This window comes from Dreissena polymorpha, chromosome 16, assembly GCF_020536995.1.
Source record: "Dreissena polymorpha isolate Duluth1 chromosome 16, UMN_Dpol_1.0, whole genome shotgun sequence".
NCBI lineage: Eukaryota > Metazoa > Mollusca > Bivalvia > Myida > Dreissenidae > Dreissena > Dreissena polymorpha.
The window spans coordinates 10,564,475-10,585,482 of NC_068370.1; the positions used below are offsets into that span (position 1 = coordinate 10,564,475).

General features: G+C 35.4%; 1 protein-coding gene across 1 annotated transcript; it reads left to right on the forward strand.

The window, feature by feature from the left end:
• Window positions 1-26: 26 nt before the first annotated feature.
• On the forward strand, window positions 27-19,055 carry LOC127862321 (UDP-glucose 4-epimerase-like). The gene is made up of 10 exons (XM_052401405.1): window positions 27-138; window positions 7,364-7,489; window positions 10,864-10,961; window positions 11,217-11,330; window positions 11,623-11,799; window positions 12,815-12,995; window positions 13,420-13,505; window positions 14,132-14,209; window positions 17,593-17,707; window positions 18,620-19,055. Exons 1-10 carry the CDS (start codon window positions 135-137, stop codon window positions 18,694-18,696), a joined length of 1,056 nt encoding a protein of 351 aa, XP_052257365.1. The 5' UTR covers window positions 27-134; the 3' UTR covers window positions 18,697-19,055.
• The last annotated feature ends 1,953 nt before the right edge of the window (window positions 19,056-21,008 follow it).

Consider the following 21,008-nt stretch of genomic DNA (forward strand, 5'->3'; position numbering starts at 1 on the left):
TAAGAATGTAAGTTACTTCCCTTATGCTTAAACTCTCCATTGTCAGTCTTTGAAACAGGATTTCGATATCGAGATATCAATATGCTACAAAATAAAACGCGACTTTAGAAGAGAATCAGAGATAAGAGATTTTAATGAGTAAGATTAAAGTCTTGCTAAATACGTTGTTCACACATAAATGCACGATTGTGTTGTACAAGATAAACTAATTTCCGGTGCAACTCCTACACCTAGTTAGTTCTTCTTGAATGCTCTGAGCTTTTATAATAATATGATTATAGGTGCTACCTAATTTAAGTGGGAGCATTCTTTAGATAACCCTAAAGACATACTATGGCGTACCATTTGGGTTGATTGTCAAGAAGACCTACAAGTTAAAAAGAGAAATGTACGTCGAAGTACAATAATTGTACGTCGACATAAATATAAAATACACTTCGAAGTATATATTTGTACGTCAAAGTACAATTTGTACTTCGACATACATGTTTGTACTTCTACGTACACATTTTCTGAACAGCCAATCAAAACACTAGTCTCTTGAGCCGCTTTTCCTTCAGATTTATTCATAATAAATGTTTAAAATCTCTTTTTTAATTTAGGACAAAATGAATAAAAATATCAGAATGGCAAAAAAACAACACATAGAAGTTTCAAGTATTTAATGCATTGAAATAGATTATATACAAATTTGAAGAAGATTCAATTGTTACCTTTTTAAAATTAAAATTATTCAGCGTATTGTGAGTATTTATTGATCATGCGGGGCGGAGTATCACGACCGTCCAGCGCATTACTGTGTAGGAAATTCCCAACGGTAACAAAACAGTTACCAAGCATTAACGGGATAAATAATGTATTATAACCTCACCGTTGGTCGTATTTTGTGATAACCATAACTTGCATAAGTCAGAGGTTAATTCCGCCACGCCAGGTCAATAAATACGCACAATATCTATGAGTTAGCGGTCGATAGTCGCATAATTTGGTATAAATTATAATAATAATAATGTTTAATAAATACGCGCAATATCTATGAGTAAGCTGTCAATAGTCGCATAATTCGGTATAAATAATAATAATGTTCAATGTCAAATATCTCTAAAAGCAACAGATGTAAGGTGTCTTCTGATTGGATAACACTCAAGGGTCGGTGAAAATTGTACGTCGAGGTACATTTCTCGTTCTACCTAGTAGGTCTTGTAGACTTTCGACGTCATGGTACGTCATATAGACACTAAGTACTGGTCGTACCCAGAAAACAGTTTGTTACATCAAATGTCTCAATTCAACTTACAGCTTGCTAAAGCAGTTGCATTAAGCATACAGTACACTGATTTAACATAATCAAAATCATGTGATGTGTCAAATCAATTTTGATTGACAAATTTGACAGGATTTTTTTTAATCCAATAAGTTTTAGACTGTCAAATAACACACACTACGTATTGAAAGCCATATCTGGAGCTTTCGTCTGTATATCACTGACTTCATCAGAAGAATGATTTCTACTGTTGGGAAACGTTAACACCACTAATTGTCTTCTTATTTATTATCAATGAATAATAATGTGTAACAGCATAACAACATACTTGTTTCGCAATTAAAATATTTAATAAATACAGTTATCTTGCAGGTTTCTATTTTTCTTTCGCAAACTATTGTTGAATAGTTTAAATTTTGTCGCCACTAAAAAACTAGCCATTTTGTAGCAATTCTAAAATCACAGTCTAAACTGCATACACTTAGCTCTATAGTTACAATTTGAATGCAAATATTAGAATGCATCATGTAATATCATCCATATGTTTTTATTTAAACATTCAAATAACACATAACACAGTACATATAATAAAAGGTATGTGGTATTGTGTAGAGATACAAAACACTTCACATCATTTATTTGCACATAAAATAACAGTAACAAAATAAGTAAAACTAAAACACTGTCATCAACCTACATTTCAAGAATATTTACGTATATGAAACTACAAAGTGGTGTTATTTTATTACCTTTTACAAAATTAACATTGCTGGTTTTGTACTAGCCATAAAACAATTATCATGGATTAACAAGTAACAACCAATTTATTAATTACACAATAGAACGGAAATCATATTAATTGCATTATGCATTTACTAAACAAGCTATTTGCTACTGTTTAGAATTACACTATCTTACTTAAAATGATCACAGGTACTAAGTGCTTTTACATACTTGTGGTAAGTTTTGTATTACTAGTTTGACAATTATCGGCAGACACTTGTCGATATACAGACAAAATTTGCATGGGAAATTTCATATTTTTTCAGCATAATTGCCTTCAAATTGTTACTTTAACAACCCTTTGACATTGTTTGTACATCTGATCTTATTATACCATAGCTGATTTTTGTTTATAGAAAGACATATATAGACTTTTCAAAGTTCTATAAAAGTTCACACATGTTCCATCCAAGTAAACAAACAGAACCAATAAAGATCACCACAGATAATAACTGTGTGTATAGCTTGGAAATTTTGATAGTTCAGGAATTCCTCCTTTGTTGATTTCTGTAAACCAAAACTGTCAGTTTTGCTGGATAGAATGGCTTGTATGATGCCCAGCTCTTGCCTTGGCAGAACAGCTTCTAAAAACGGAAAGCCAACAAATATCTTAAAATTTGATCAATAATGCAGACAATTTATAAATGTCTTGTTTTTTGTTGATTTCGAATCTGGAAGATTTTTTACGTTAGATTGTGGTACAAAAATCCAACGGTATCGGATTTTGTGGTTTTTAGGCCTAAACTAAATATAGTGATATGTAACCTTTCGGGATATCGGTAAAGTGCGAGCAGACGAGGTGTAAAAACGTTAAAAATTAAAGCTAAAAGACTAAAAAGTTAGATCGGAATATCTTTAAATTTTGTGAATAAATGTGTTTCTGGTGGATAACAACGACAACTTACCAGAATATTGCTCATGATCACACGTAAAACTTCTTTCTGAGAGCGAATGGAAAATGCGTCACAAATTCTGACAAATAAACAGTAGGGTGTCGTTATTGAAATACCGCGAGAATACTGGAAGAATAGAGATGCCAACTACAATGTTTAAAACAAATAATTTTTTAACAAGCGTTTGTGATTTGTCAGGATAATAATAACAATAAGATATCGAAAAAATCAAAGCAAATAAATTCGACAGAAATCTGAGATTCGGCAATATATTAAAGACGGGTTATGTTCACCTAAATTGTGTTTGGTAAAGACTGTCACTATATGTAGTGAACCAGTCTTCGTCTTATACCCACTTAAGGAGAGCATTCAGGGGAGATAATTGAGTAATGACTTAATTCTGGAACGGTTGCGAAGAAAAACAAATAATGCGAGAATATTTAGTGCGATTCGCTACACAATTATGATGTCATTGATATAACTTTTTCCTGAGGTATGTATTTACATGTGATTTAGCATATGTCAAAGTGTTTTTGATTTGTTCAAGGTCATAAATAGCATCGCGAAAATATATGTTGCGTGGCAAATTTTTTTGAGACGCATCCCTATATGGTATTCTTATGTAATTTTATGGTCTAAATTTCCATATGTATGAACGGTCAACGCCCGCTTTGCGGGCTTTTGCCCGTATAAGTACATACGTACAGCTCAGAGTTCTTCTTGTTAACCCATTTTTTTCATGTCAAAAAATTATGTCTCATGTATGTCTATAAGATCAAGTTCAATCTTCTTTTTTGTTTATTAAATCTTTACAAACACAAAACCTGTTATTAGCGATATCAATTTGTGAGTGCATTGTGGAGAAATACTCAAAACAAAAACTGTATACAAAAACCGTTATCAACCCGAAAGCCAAAGTTTTGAATTGCCTATTCGATCTATCTTACGGATGATAGTCGGTATATTACGATTGGTAGATTAGACATGAGATCTATCTCGCCGAGGATTCTGGAGATAGTCTATAGCGTATTTTCGAATCCGGAATTACTCGGAATACTAGGCTTTGTCCATTGCAAAAACATATACATTCAAAAGAACCGTTGACATGTTTGAAACTTTGGATTAATATCAATATTATGCGAGTATAACATATCATGTAAGTTGTTTTAATTTGCGCATAATGGATATACAGTCCAACCCCTACTTCCGGTCACTCCTCATCGCCGGTCACCCCGTGTAGGAGGCCGGTCTGTGCCGCGACCGTCGATAAACACTATATTATGCACCCCTCTTTAGCGGTAACCCCGTTTCTACGGCCAGCGGCCAGCAATTTTGCATCCCAAATGTTAAATTTCCTCCATACGAGTGGTCACGCGCGAGTAAGTCAGTCATGTACACTGGCAAAATTACACCGATGCAAGGGCGAAAAAATCAATACGTACTTCCAGTCTGCGGTTTAGGCTCTGCAGTACTGAAGCGTGATGTGTGATAAACATTTTGACAGCCAGTTTGCAAATTGCAATTAATTAGCGGCAGATTATCGGGTTAAAAGCAATACGCGGCCGTTTGATCTTTTTGTTTCCGCACATGCGAATATCATCTATTAGTACTGGAAAAGAGATTCTTAATTTATAATTGATTATTTGTAGCTGTTGAATCATACTATTTCAAGCACACATTTATGACAATTATCGGCTAATTAAAAGTTAAAAAGAACAACGCAACTATTAACCGAAATCAACTGCTCTACGTGTTCTCTGTGCTACAAAGTTTTTATCCAAAAATCAATACACACACGCATGGGTATGACGTGACATTGTACATTGGTGCATAACTTTCGCGCGCTTTTGTCGGGACAAAGGAAATACATGAGGACTTTTTTGATGCTAGAATTTGTAAACGTCTCATTAACATAAATCAATCGGGAGTGTGTTTTGGATTACAAATTATGATTCTCATTTGGGAATTTAACAAAACATTTATATTTGTTTTATATTAACAATGATTTCAATATTAATTTTGATAAAACCATTTACTCGGCGAAATAAATGTTTTTATAATATTATGCATGAAAAGCACGATTACCAGAAGGATTACACCTGGTTGCTATTATCAGTCTTTTAAGTAACTGGCCACGATTTTATTGTGGAGGAGATTACTGTTGGGACCAATTCGTGCGGTAGGTATTACAAAGACATAAAACTGAAATAAACCAATTAAATTATCGATTGATAGTGACACTGGAGTTGTTCACACATAACTGATTCACAACTGTTCCCATCTTAAGTGCATTGGGGCCATACAATGTGCATTCTGTAAACAACGAATCATGAGAATGATTCTTTTTCATTGACTTGATTCTGATGAGGATGATATTGATGATGATTAGAAAGATGAATAGAATATTTTTTTGAATGGATATGTTGTTTTATAGCTGACTTTAGAAAGGAAGAAATAATTTTTTTTTAAGTCTATATATTGTTTAGTACATGTACACATATTTACCATTTTGTTTATACAAAAATTGAACAGTTGGCCACGCACTCATCAACTCTAGACTCCCTATGACCCAACCCCCTCTTAAAAGGCCATCCCGCTTAAGCAGCCAATTTGGCCGTTTCCCTTGACTGGCTGCTTAAGAGGGGTTGGACTGTATTTACGATGTATTTGTGTTTATTTATGCCAGAAAATAGTTTATGTGGCTAATATTTCCGATTAAACTGCCACCCGGATTCTGGCTGGCGAGTTTCTATGGAAAATCGGGTTGTCAGTTGCAACTCCCAGCGACCCGGATGGTCAATAGCTGGGAGTCGTATTATTGCAACTAACTCCTAGTAGGCTAGTGGCTCGGCGGGCCAGTAGCTAGTCCATATAAACGTACTTCCAGAGCCTGTGATGATTTTTAACCAGGTTTTCGATGGAAAAACTGGTTATTCGATTGGCGAATGCGGGCCAGCTTGTTCGGGCCATAACTTTGTTGTTCATTGTGAGATTTTAAAATCATATGGCACATTTGTTCACCATCATTAGACGGTGTGTCGCGCGAAAAAATTACGCCAATATCTCCAAGGTCAAGGTCACACTTTCAGTTCAAAGGTCAAAAATGGCCATAAATGAGCTTGTCCGGGCCATAACTATGTCATTCATTGTGAGATTTTAAAATCATTTGGCACATTTGTTCACCATCATTGGATGGTGTGTCGCACAAAAGAATAACGTCAATATCTCCAAGGTCAAGGTCGCCACAACTAAAAATAGATTCATTTTGAAACTAGGGGGGTAACTATGAACAATCAGTTCAGTTTGAGTTGTCTCCTTTTATCAGACTTTTTTTTCAAATTGAAAACCTGGTTTTGTGACAATTTTGTCCCTTGTTTTTTTTATGCCCCCGGATCGATAGATTGGGGGTATATTGTTTTTTGCCTGTCTGTCTGTCATTCTGTCCCAAAACTTTTATATTACAATAAAGTTTTGCAATAACTTTTGAAATATTTAACATAGCAACTTCATATTTGGCATGCATGTGTATCTCATGGAGCTGCACATTTTGAGTGGTGAAAGGTCGAGGTCAAGGTCTTTCTTCAAGGTCAAAGGTAAAAAACTTAAAACTTTAATATATTACAGTTTTGCAATAACTTTTGAAATATTAAACATAGCAACTTGATATTTGGAATGCATGTGTATCTCATGGAGCAGCACATTTTGAGTGGTGAAAGGTCAAGGTCAAGGTCATCCTTCAAGGTCAAAGGTCGAAAATTTAAAACTTTAATATAGTAAAGTTTTGCAATAACTTTTGAAATATTGAACATAGCAACTTGATATTTGGCATGCATGTGTATCTTATGGAGCTGCACATTTTGAGTGGTGAAAGGCCAAGGTCATCCTTCAAGGTCAAAGGTCGAAAATTTAAAACTTTAATATAGTAAAGTTTTGCAATAACTTGAAATATTGAACATAGCAACTTGATATTTGGCATGCATGTGTATCTCATGGAGCTGCACATTTTGAGTGGTGAAAGGTCAAGGTCATCCTTCAAGGTCAAAGGTCCAAAAAAAAAAGCGGCGCATTAGGGGGCATTGTGTTTCTGACAAACACATCTCTTGTTTTATAAAGTGTTTGTTTTGAGCATTTCTCCACAAAAGACAAACACATTTATTTTGATGGTAACAGTTATTATATTTGTTATGATGTATAATGTTGATTGATTTTATTGACATACGGAGGCATTATTCTTTTACATGGTTTTTGGCTTTATCAAAGCATTCTGACAAGAAGAACTTATATTAAAGTGAATCAATTACTGCAGGCTAAATTACCCCCCAAGCATGAAATAGTAATAAAAAAACACAAAAAAACACCAACCAAACAAACTATGAATAACTACGACTTTTAAAAGCTTTTACTGACTCCATATCTTTTTCAGTGTCATCTCCATCGTGTGTTTTGGTTACTGGTGCAGCAGGGTATGTTGGTACTCACGTGATCCATGAGCTCATCTGTGCAGGGTTCAAACCTGTCGCCCTTGACAACAGACAGGAAGCTTTAGAAGGTAAAATTATATTTATGTCGCAAACTGATACTTGTTAATGCAGCAGATGTACCATATATGCTCTATTTAATATCCCCACTGGCCAAACATTTCCCTAAGGCAGGGTGTTTATTTCAGGTCAAAATGACTTATATATATCACAATAAGAAAATTAAAATGATATGACTGTTAAGCTAATTATTCCAACCTGTCAGTCCAAGATTTACCTTACTCATGTATTTGCATTGTCCGGCTATTTCCCAGGCTTGTCTGGGGCTATGCTGGCCACATGTAGCATAAGACCCATTTTCACAATACTAGTATGGAACTCATATTTTGAAACTAAGATATGGAAATTGAAATTGGCCATTGTTATGTACTTGTTATGTACTGAATTTGTGATTTACAATTGTCGTTTATGACTGTTATCATCTTTATCACAATGATACAATTGCTTTTTTTTGGTTTTTGTTATTTAATTATTTTTCTTTCATCTTTCAGTCTGTCAATTTGGTTATTGCACTTGTTCTAGGTTTATATTTGTATCACCATCAAACCAAAAGAAAGTAAAGTGGCATATTGTTGATTCGTGCATGTTCTTTCAGTCTGTCATGATATGAAATTGTGTATGTGCACTTTTTATTTCTAGCTGAAACTTGGCCATAAAAGAGGTCCCAATCATATCTTGGCAAGACTTTGAAAGTGGATCAAAATTAAAGGCACTGAGTTAACTTTTAGAAAAAGCTTGTAAATAGTCAAGAAGTCTCAGTTTTTGACTAATCTTCATGAAACTTGCCCAGAACATTTCCCCCAAATATATCTAAGCAAAGTTAGAAAATGCTCCTGTTCATTCAAAAACATCGACCCCTGTGGGCCATACAGTTTTCTCCTTATATGGTTAAAGTTAGGCCTTGTTATAACTCTAGAAGTCACATTTTGTGCACAATTATCTTGCTCTGACCATTTGTTCTCATGACATCTTGTTTTGGGTGGACAACGGTTCTGGTCCATTAAAATTATGGCTTCTAAGGGTGGGGGTCAGTTTTCCATATATGGCTGTAGTAAAACCGTCTGAATTGTGTCCATATGTGGCTATAGTAAAACCATTTAAACACTCTCGAGATATATTTTGTAACCCACTCATCACCAACCTCTTAGTTAGGCTGTAGGCAGTATGCCGACAGACTGTTTAGTTGAAAATCAGAAACACGTCTTGCAGTAAAATGGTATTTTTGGAGTCCGAAAAAAGCTTGCATGTTAGGAAACACCCTCCTATGCTGGACATTTATGGAAGTGTCTGTTTTTGTTTGTAGAAAATAGTTCCTTACTGATCAGTCCGTTGTTAATTTATTTAAAAGATGGAGTAAATATTTTCATAACTGTTTTATACACTGATTTAAATTGAAAGATTATCTATAAAGTTGGTAAGTATTTGAAAATTATTGGAGTGAACAATTTGCGAATGTCGACATCAACCTACAATATAGCGTAGGGCGCTAACACAGACAATATAGATAACGTTTACTATAGGCGCACATGCTCTCAGCAGACACAGGTTCAAGTCCCGGCGACAAAATTTGTTATTCGTTCAACTTTTTTTCTTACTATTAAAACTACTGAAGAGTATTAAAAACATTATAGATTTGTTAGCAATTGTATTCAATGACATTTGAAAAATGCAAACATCTGTGAACAATCCCTTAAAAATGAGAATTTGAACAAGTTTTTGATTAAATTATTGTAGCTTAACAACTAGTTTCATAGATGCCATTTTTCCAATAAATCTTTTTGCTAACTTTTTAAATACTATTAAGTTATGTGTTTTTAACAAGGTGAATATGTCGTATTTGATGTTGCGATATCATATTTGTTGTATGCATTTATTATGCCACCCTTCAAACTCAAAGAAGAGGGGGTATATTGTTTTGCTGGATGTCGGTCAGTCTGTTGGTCGGTCTGTCTGTCTGTCGGTCGATCAGTTTGTTTCCTATCAATAACTTGTGAACGGAGGGACTGATTCGCTTGATACTTCACATGTGCATTGCTGTGGACAGTAAATGACCCCTATTGAAATTGGGGTCACTAGGTCAAAGGTCACTGTCACAATAAGTGTGAAAGTCATTTCCGATCAATAACTGGTCAACTAATTGACAGATTGGCTTGATACTTGCATTGGCCTTGGACAGTAGATGACCCCTTATGAAATTGGGGTCACTAGTTCAAAGCCCTGTTTGGGGGGGGGGGCATTGTCTCTGCGCAGAACTCTTGTAAAAGGGGTATGTTACATTAAAAAGCTTAAACAAATAAATGATTGTCTTGAAGAAGACTGGAGAGTTTTAAGGGCTGTTAAACTTTGTGACTGCAAATATTTTACCTTGCAAATTTTGGCTGCAAGAGAGGGGGTCAAATTTGATATTTATCTGCAAATTATGTTGCATACTAATTGATCTCTTTAAAAAAATAGGAAAACCATCATAACGTGTTCGTCAAAATATAGCGTGAATGTAATATTTTGCGTCAGTAACATGTTCGGTAAATATAACAAGAACAAAAACGAATTTCTGACGAGAGCGGCAATGGCTCTTTGATTATATTATCTTGGCTGAGTTTGAAAATATTGTTAAAAAACATGTCTGCCAGGTGTTAGGGTAGTTTAATTAGGTAACCTAGTGAATCGAACTTTATCAGAACAGAAAAGGTTATAGGGGTCTAAGGCCTATGGGCCTTTGGTTTTCATGTTCTTAAAAATCGCTCGCACATTCTTACTGACTGTACTCGTTCGACAACAATGCACCATTAGCGAGGCATACAGTGTCTTTGACAGATTCTTGTTCATAGTTTTCGTTTGATGTGTAGCATTTTATATTTCTGAGTTTATGCTCATTTCCAACTCCAAAATTATGAGTGATGTTTCTGTAAAAAAACTTATCTCACCAAATAACAAAGGTATTCAATTAATTTATGCTATTCTAGGACAGCTCTTATACATGTATTAACTGGAATAATATTTAATTCAGTCTGTACTGTACATCATTGTTTATATATACTAGTATATATTTTGTTATGTTGCATTTTTATTTAAAGGCCTTTGCCTGGTCATTTTCAGAAAATTGCATTTTTGGGATTGGGAATTTTGTGTGTGAGAAAGGTCCACTGACTTGAGAAAAACTAATTAAATATGACTCTTTGTAATAATTCAAATTATAAAAACAAAATCATATTAATTATAGTTATATACTTTGTTATCGACTTCGTTGGATTTCTTTTCAAATATTTTAAATTGTTTTTCTCATTTCGCATAGGCTATTGGTCCGTTCTATGGACCCCTAGATACACCAGGAAAAAAAATAATTTTAGTAGCATAATTGTAAATATTTGGTATAACAAATTTGTAGAAGCAATGAAGCGGGTCGGGTCCATGTCTGGAGTGGAAGTGCAATATTTCTATGCTGACCTTCTTAATGTGGGGCAGATATCATCTATTTTTCAACAGGTATACATGTACTTATATTCCCAGACAGGCTTTTTCAAATTTAATTTTATTTTAACAGTTTCATGTAGGGTAACCATAAAAACATGGTTAAATTAAGTAACATTTCATGAAGGAATGTTCCTTTCTCAGTTAAAACAAGAAGCTAATACCAGTATCCAATTTAAGAATTTACTTTAGATGAGCAACTGAATTCGATTACCAGTCAACAGATGTAACAAAAAACTTCAATATTGAACACTGAGTGTGTTGTTTCAGGTTCCAATCTCTCATGTAATTCACTTGGCAGGCTTGAAGGCAGTAAGGCAGTCACATGGCAGCCCTCTGAGCTTCTACAATGTCAACGTGATGGGAACCTGCAACTTGCTTGAGGTAAGGGAGCCAACTTTCTGCTGGAAGTTACTGGTAGTTTCTAAACTACTGTGGCTTTCAGAAAAAAGTTTATATTTAACACAGCAAACACCTTTCTAAATCATGGAAACTATTTATTTATAATTTAAATTATTAGTATTCTTTTTCGTTTTTTTACAAGTTTTTTTAGTGTTTATTTTTTGTCATAATCATTTTTCCAACATCACTGTGTTAAGTAAATCTTCATGGACTCATACCAGTAACTGACAATGTTGTTAACAAGATAATTATAAATCATTCTTCATTTTCTCAGGTGATGCTAGCAAAGGGAGTTAATGAGATAATATTCTCCAGTTCCTCGAAGGTTTACGGCGAGCCCATTTACCTCCCACTTGATGAGCGCCATCCCTCGGGAAACTGCACAAACCCGTATGGGCGTACCAAACACATGGTGGAGCAGATGATAAGTGACATAACTGTGGCAAATAAGGTGTGAGCTAATGGATATAACTGTTTCAATTATGTTATGAGCTAAGGGACGTAATTGTGGCAGTGAAGGTGTGAGCTAAGGGATATAACTGTTTCACTTAAGGTGTGAGCTAAGGGACGTAATTGTAGCAGTGAAGGGTGTGAGCTAAGGATATAACTGTTTCAATTATGGTATGAGCTAAGGGACGTAATTGTAGCAGTGAAGGTGTGAGCTAAGGGATATAACTGTGTCAATTATGGTGTGAGCTAAGGGACGTAATTGTAGCAGTGAAGGTGTGAGCTAAGGGATATAACTGTGTCAATTATGGTGTGAGCTAAGGGACTTAATTGCAGCAGTGAAGGTGTGAGCTAAGGGATGGAACTGTTTCATTTATGGTGTGAGCTAAGGGACGTAATTGTGGCAGTGAAGGTGTGAGCTAGGGGATATAACTGTGTCAATTATGGTGTGAGCTAAGGGACTTAATTGTAGCAGTGAAGGTGTGAGCTAAGGGATAGAACTGTTTCAATTATGGTGTGAGCTAAGGGACGTAATTGTGGCAGTGAAGGTGTGAGCTAGGGACATAAGTGTAGAAATTAGGTGAGGGCTTAGGGATGTAACTGTAGCAACTTTGAGATGTCTGACTTTGATTTGCCGTCACTTATAATTTATAGTTTGAATGTGTTTCCTTACACAAGGTTCTATTCAGCAGGTCAATCCCAGTGGCATATCTTTAGGTTATATACCAGTTGAAAAATGGAAAAATAAATGGATACGACAAATAAGAAAATGTATAGTTGGTAATTAAATTACAACTCAGAATGGATATTAACTGTATTTTTTCCAAAAGTTTACAAATGTGAATATTATTTCTTGGATGTATTTGGAATTGAACAAGCTGCAGAAGAAAACAATATTAAAATTTACACAAAATACTAGTTATGCCAATTATTGTATGCGCAATTAAGAATGCTTTGATTTATATTCCATAGATTACAGCTCTTCTACTTTCTATTCAAAATGCCCAATCAAATTGCAGCACTTCAAGGCGACCATACTGCGCTACTTCAACCCATGTGGTGCCCACCCTTCTGGCCACCTGGGAGAGGACCGGCTGGAACCACCTCAAAACCTCATGCCTCTCATCTGTCAGGTCGCCCTTGGCAACAAGGAGACGCTATCTATATTTGGGAATGACTTTGATACTCCAGACGGCACAGGTAAGCAATTAAGAATATATATCACACAGAATGCAGGACCAATAATGTTTTGTATAACCCATATTTTTTTTACCCCTATGACCAGCCCCTGGCCTTCTCGAAAAACGTAATAATGAGGCAAATAAAAGAGAAACAGCTCCTTATATGCTCCAGGTGAATAGTTTTAGCATGCCAAAATATGACTTATGTATCGCTTAATTAACAACAAACCTATTTGTTTCATTTGCTCGACTGCCATATTGTTATATGCATAACAATTTAGAAAATAAATATTTTGCGTTGGGGTTAAAAAATAACATTTAACATCTCATTGGAAAGAAGCAGATTTTAAATTAAGAAATGGCAAACTTGACCTCAAGTTTCAAAGGAAAATTGTTTGAATATAAAGGTTTAAATGCCTTAAATGTGTGTTATATGTTTCCAGCCAGCAAGGCCTACACACATATTGTGGACATTGCCAAGGGAACTGTGGCAGCTATACAGTGTCCACATGGGCATGCTCAATATAGAGTAGGTGTAAATAAATATTGGTCAGTATGTCAGTCTATGGGGAAAAATCAATCTCTTAGTGATAACATTAACTACAGAAACCTTCTTCATTGGTTCTTAAAGAAACTTGATTTAGTTGAGGGGTATTGTTTAAAAGAGGATCATTATTTATTTTGGGGTCAATGGCCAAAGGGCAGTGTCAAACTGACCAAATTGTATTAAAGAAAGCACTAAGTGAGCGATTTTTTTTTAATCATGAAGCAAAGCATCATGTGAACTTTATATAGCTTGGTGATTTATTTAAATTATTTGGTTGTTGATTACTATTGATTTGTATGCCCCCCTTAAGGTGGCATATTGCAGTAGTACCGGCTGTCCGTCTACAGGTAAATTCTTCGAAGGACTGACATATGTAAACTAGTTATATTGTTTAGGTAAGTGATTACAGAGATCACAATACAGATCGTAATCATATACAGCGTACGCCATAATGAGGATGGCACCATAAAGCCAGTTTGATAAAGTAAGTTTTTATTAGCTTTTCTGTGTGAAAATGACTGTATCTTCATATAAATGTGCTCATGTAATTTTAATACTGTTGCTTTTTGTCCAGTTGTTTAAAAGGCAACACTCTATTTATATTTCAGGTATATAACCTTGGCTCATCCCATGTGTGTTCAATATTGGAAATGGTCAAAATCTTTGAAAAACTATCAGGGAAAAAGGTTTGTTGTGGACCATGCTGTTGTGAGACGGGTCACAAGGTCATATAGCAGGGCTCACAAGGTCATATAGACTAACATACTGCAGGGCTCACAAGGTCATATAGACTAACATACTGCAGGACTCACAAGGTCATATAGACTAACATACTGCAGGGCTCACAAGTTCATATAGACTTACATACTGCAAGGCTCAAAAGGTCATATAGACTTTTATACTGCAGGGTTCAAAAGGTCATATAGACTGATATACTGCAGGGCTCACAAGGTCATATAAACTTACATACTGCAGGGCTCACAAGGTCATATAGACTTATACACTTCAACACCGTTATTTCGAACACCGATAATCCGAAGTCACCGTTATTTCGAAGTATTTTTCAGGTCCCGATTTTGGTTCTCCTTTGTTTAATGTAAAATTTCATTGTTAATCCGAATTTCGTTAAACCGAAGAAATCGTTAATTCGAAGTGATTCAGTCGGTCCCAACACTATAATTCGCACCTAATTATCAATCTTTAATCCGAAGTCAAAATTGCAAAATACGGTGCGTAATTTAACACCTTTGTCGTGGCGCGTCAAAAGCCGATCATTACACCTTTGTCGTCTGCGCGAACGCCGTTGTTCAGAGATACATCGCGTATTAGTTTTAAAAAAATGTTTCATTTCCGAAAATGTATTCATATGTATGCATGTCTGATAATTTGTGCTATTCTTTATATTTAATATGTTCTGTAATTAGACAAATATAAAAACAAGAAAAAGAATCGTTTTATTCCTCCGTTTGTTACAAGTGGAAATCTATTTGCTATCTGACTTGTTTACGCTTTTAAGTAAGCGTGTAACAAAACCATGCGAATTCCACAACGTTTCATTTTTACACAATCAAAGAAGTCTTCTATCAAATGTTTATTTCGAATTATCGTTAACCCGAAGTTTTTTTAACGGTCCCGACGACTTCGAAATAACGGTGTTGAAGTGTATACTGCAGGGGTCACAAGTTCATATAGACTTACATACTGCAGGGCTCACAAGGTTATGTAGACTTACATACTGCAGGGCTCACAAGGTCATATAGACTTACATACTGCACGGCTCACAAGGTCATATAGACTTACATACTGCAGGGCTCACAAGGTCATATAGACTTACATACTGCAGGGCTCACAAGGTCATATAGACTTACATACTGCAGAGCTCACAAGGTCATATAGACTTACATACTGCAGAGCTCACAATGTCATATAGACTTACATACTGCAGGGCTCACAGGGTCATATAGACTAACATACTGCAGGGCTCACAAGGTCATATAGCAGGGCTTACAAGGTCATCTAGACTAACATACTGCATGGCTCACAAGGTCATATACACTAACATACTGCAGGTCTAACAAAGTCATATAGACTTATATACTGCAGGGCTAACAAAGTCATATAGACTTATATACTGCAGGGCTCACACGTTCATATAGACTTAAATAGTGCAGGGCTCACAAGATTATGTAGACTTACATACTGCAGGGCTCACAAGGTCATATAGACTTGCATACTGCAGGGCTCACAAGGTCATATAAACTTACATACTGCAGGGCTCACAAGGTCATATAGACTTACATACTGCAGGGCTCACAAGGTCATATAGATTTACATACTGCAGGGCTCACAAGTTTATATAGACTTACATACTGCAGGGCTCACAAGGTCATGTAGACTTACATACTGCAGGGCTCACAAGGTCATGTAGACTTACATACTGCAGGGCTCACAAGGTGATATACACTTACATACTGCAGAGCTCACAAGGTCATATAGACATACATACTGCTGAGCTCACAAGGTCATATAGACTTACATACTGCAGGGCTCATACGGTCATATAGACTTACATACTGCAGGGCTCACAAGGTGATACACACTTACATACTGTAGCACAATAACTTTAAAATTATTTCCTATAAAGTCTCAAGGCACCAGTGGCCAATTGTATACAAAATTGTAAATATATATACTGTGTATACAATCGTCTGCAGAGGTCTAATGTTTAGTTTGTAACTTTGTATTTTGGTCCACTACTGACTTTGTTCAAATAATGCCCCTAGGATCAAAACTGGCTACACCCAAGCGGTCACATCAGCTATATAGACTTATATAGTCAAGAACATTTTTGACATATAATATTTTCCTTGGGTACCTGAATGTTCTATTTGGTATATAACATGGTGTATAGTGGTCCTCCACACAGTTTGTTCAAATGATGCCCCTAGGATCAAAACTGGCCACACAGCAGGCTCACATCATTTGTACAGACTTATATATTTAATAACATATAATATTTTTCTCAGTTAACACAAAGTACTATTTGGTATATAATATGGTGTTTAGTGGTCCTCTACACAGTTTTAATGCCCCCAAAGGGCGGCATATAGTTTTTTAACTGTCCGTCAGTCCGTCTGTCTGTCCGTCAGTCAGTCTGTCTGTCCGTCCGAAAACTTTAATATTGCCCATAACTTTTGCAATATTGAAGATAGCAACTTGATATTTGGCATGCATGTGAATCTCATGGAGCTGCACATTTTGAGTGGTGAAAGGCCAAGGTCATCTTTCAAGGTAAAAGGTCAAATATATGGTTTCAAAGCCGCGCAGTAGGGGGCATTGTGTTCTTACAAACACATCTCTTGTTGTTTAATGAATCTTAACTTTTGACTTCAACAACTTGCTACATATAAACATGGGGCACAAGGTGGTATTCTTGGTCTCTTTTGTGATGAGCTTTAGACTTCACTTGAAATAATTTAACAGCAAAGAATGTCATCTCAAAAATCATGTTTTAAATAATTGGAACGTTTACAACATAACAATCATAATTATTTTTTTGGTGTTAATTGTTCACATAATGATGTATGTATGATCTTTTTATGTGTGTTGCATTCAGAATCACTTCATTTAATCAATATAAAAAGAAATATTAACATTCAATAAATATATATTTTAACTTTTTACTTGTATATTGAATCATATTATGTACAACAAAACAATTCTCAATTGAAATGTGCTATGTAAAATTGTACAATGCCAAATTGAATTTCCTATTTACACCTGTACAATTCCCATTTGAAAATTGCTATTTATAATTGTACGATTCCCAAGTTGAATATGCTATGTACTTAGTACAATCCTAATTGAAATATGCTATGTACAACTGTAGTATTTTTAATTGAAATATGCTATGTACAACTGTAGTATTCTTAATTGAAATATGCTATGTACAACTGTAGTATTCTTAATTGAAATATGCTATGTACAACTGTAGTATTCCTAATTTAAAGTACAACTACAATTCCCAATAAGAGCTTTTTAAAACCAGTTCTGCCATGTTTCCCCACAGATTCCTGTTGAATTTTGTGAGCGCAAACCAGGCGAGATAGCCATGTGTTCAGCTGACAGCTCTCTGGCCAAGCAGGAACTCGGCTGGGAACCGATGTACGACCTTCAACACATGTGTGAGTTACTAACAAATGAATAATGCATACTTTAAATGTTGGTCACAAACTGTAGCAAATGTGCACTTAGCACATGTGTGATGGAAGTACAGCCTATTTGGAATTGACATCTTTTGAATGAATGAATTGTATTTGCCTACTAGAGTACTCTGAAATTGTCAATAATCAAGGTAAAAGAGTGGATAGTGTTTAGGTAATACTCTTGTCTATTATTAAAATTGAAGGTCAATTTTGAGTGGTGAAAGGTCAAGGTCATCCTTCAAGGTCAAAGGTAAAAAAAAAAAATCATTCCTCCATTCAATCTCTTACTTACTTCTCATGGAGCTACACATTTTGAGTGGTGAAAGGACAAGGTCATCCTTCAAGGTCAAAGGTCAAATATATGGCTACAAAGCGGCGCAATAGGGGGCATTGTGTTTCTGACAAACACATCTCTTGTTTATCATTGTTCTGATAACTTAAAAACTTTAATAAATTAAAGGAATATATTTGTACAACATTATGCTTAAGATGTAACATGTAGAATGTTTTTGTCCCCTACCAGTTTTACTGGAGGGGACTTATGGTTTGCGCCCTGTGTGTCCGTCAGTCTGTGAGTCTGTCACACTTTTCTGGATCCTGCAATAACTTATAAAGTTCTTCAAATTTTTTCATGAAACTTGAAACATGGATAGATGGCAATATGGACATTATGCATGTCATTTCATTTTGTTCCAATGTCAAAAATTCTGGTTGCTATGGCAAAAAATAAAATAAAAAATAATCTGACAATGGAGGAGCCGGTAGGGGACATATATTGCTTGGCAATAGTCTTGTTATAATATGAAGATGTTTTAATATTATAATAAAAATGTATAATGTTTCTGTTGCTTATCTTTTAACTGTTTGAATATTCAATTTATTACATTTCAGGTGAACAAATGTGGCGATGGATGACATGCAAAACCACAGATAAAACTGAGAACAATGGTGCCAATATTACAAGCTAGTGATACCTCATTAATGTGACAGAATGTTCTGCTGCCTTATTTATGAAACACTGTGATATTGTGTGTTTTAAAACTAAATAAAGTGTAAACATATCAGATTAAATAACATTTTTGCCTTTTTATGCCCCCGGATCGAAAGATCGGGGGTATATTGTTTTTGGCCTGTCTGTCATTGCATGTGTGTGTGTGTGTGTGTGTGTGTCCCAAAACTTTAACCAAAACTTTAACCTTCTTCATAACTTTTGCAATATTGAACATAGCAACTTGATATTTGGCATGCATGTGTATCTCATGGAGCTGCACATTTTGAGTGGTGAAAGGTCAAGGTCATCCTTCAAGGTCAAAGGTCAAAACAAAAATTCAACAAGAGCACCGCCTTGCGGGTGCAGACCGCTCATCTATTTTCTTTTTAAAGGTGAAGGGACTCTCATTTTCAATCACAAAGGAGGGAGGGGCGGAGTGAAGAGGGGTGTATAGTGTGGGGGTGTGGAATTCATTACATTATCTTCCAAAAATGCGGGAAAAAAACGCAAAAAAAAATAAAAAAAATTTGGGTGTGATGGTTGGACGGAATTTCAAACATAAAATAATAAAATAAATATTTGTGTTTTTTAACCGTTTCAAAAAAAATAAATTTGGGGGGGGGGGGGGGTAAAGTGTGAGGGTGTGGTGGTAATTTGTGAGATGATCTTTAAAAAAAAAAAAAAAAAAAAAAAAATTTTAGGGGGGGGGGGATTCTTGGGTGCGATGGTTGGACGGTATTTCAAACATAAAATAATAAAAATAAATATTTGTGTTTTTTAACTGTTTCAAAAAAAAAATTGGGGGGGGGGGTGGGGTGGGGGGGTATAGTGTGAGGGTGTGGTGGTCATTTGTGAGATGATCTTTAAAAAAAAAATTAGGGGGGGGGAGGGCACAGCGGATGGTTTGGGTGGAGTCTATTGTGGTATGTCAGGTAAGAGTAGTTTTGTCAAAGTATCAATCAAATCTAATCATAAATAAAGAAGTTATGGCAATTTTAGCAAAATTTAATAATTTGACCTTGAGAGTCAAGGTCATTCAAAGGTCAAGGTAAAATTCAACTTGCCAGGTACAGTAACCTCATGATAGCATGAAAGTATTTGAAGTTTGAAAGCCTTGATACTTAAGAAGTAAAGTGGATCGAAACACAAAATTTAACCATATATTCAAAGTTACTAAGTCAAAAAAGGGCCATAATCCCGTAAAAATGACAACCAGAGTTATGCAACTTGTCCTTTTACTGTACCCGCATGATAGTTTGCGAGTGTTCCAAGTATGAAAGCAATATCTATGATACTTTAGGGGTAAAGTGGACCAAAACACAAAACTTAACCAAATTTTCAATTTTCTAAGTATAAAAAGGGCACATAATTCTGTCAAAATGCCAGTCAGAGTTACATTACTTTGCCTGCACAGTCCCCTTATGATAGTTAATAAGTGTTGCATGTATGAAAGCAATAGCTTTGATACTGTAGGAATAAAGTGGACTTAAACACAAAACTTAACCAAATTTTCAATTTTCTAAGTATAAAAAGGGCACATAATTCTGTCAAAATGCACGCCAGAGTTATCTAACTTTGCCTGCCCAGTCCCCTCATGATAGTAAGTAAGTGTACCAAGTTTGAATGCCATAGCATTGATACTTTTTGAGAAAAGTGGACCTAAACGCAAAACTTAACCAAAATTTTCAATTTTCTAAGTATAAAAAGGGCACATAATTCTGTCAAAATGCATGCCAGAGTTATCTAACTTTGCCTGCCCAGTCCCCTCATAATAGTTAGTAAGTGTACCAAGTTTGAATGCAATAGCATTGATACTTTCTGAGAAAAGTGGACCTAAACGCAAAACTTAACCGGACGCCAATGCCGACGCCAAGGTGATGACAATAGCTCATAATTTTTTTTCAAAAAATTGATGAGCTAAAAATTGTAACCAAAACTTTAACCTTCTTCATAGCTTTTGCAATATTGAACGTAGCAACTTGATATTTGGCATGCATGTGTATCTCATGGAGCTGCACATTTTGAGTGGTGAAAGGTCAAGGTCATCCTTCAAGGTCAAAGGTCAAAAAAAAAATTCAAAGCGGCGCATTAGGGGGCATTGTGTTTCTGACAAACACATCTCTTGTTTCAATATTGTGATAATTCCTATTAGGTTTTGATGATGCTAGCTATTGTTTATGATGCATATGTTGTTGTCGTTGTTGACATATGATACTGTGGATGATGATGATGGTGTTGGTGAAGATTGTGGAAATGATGACACTAATTATACTTGTCATACTATGATAG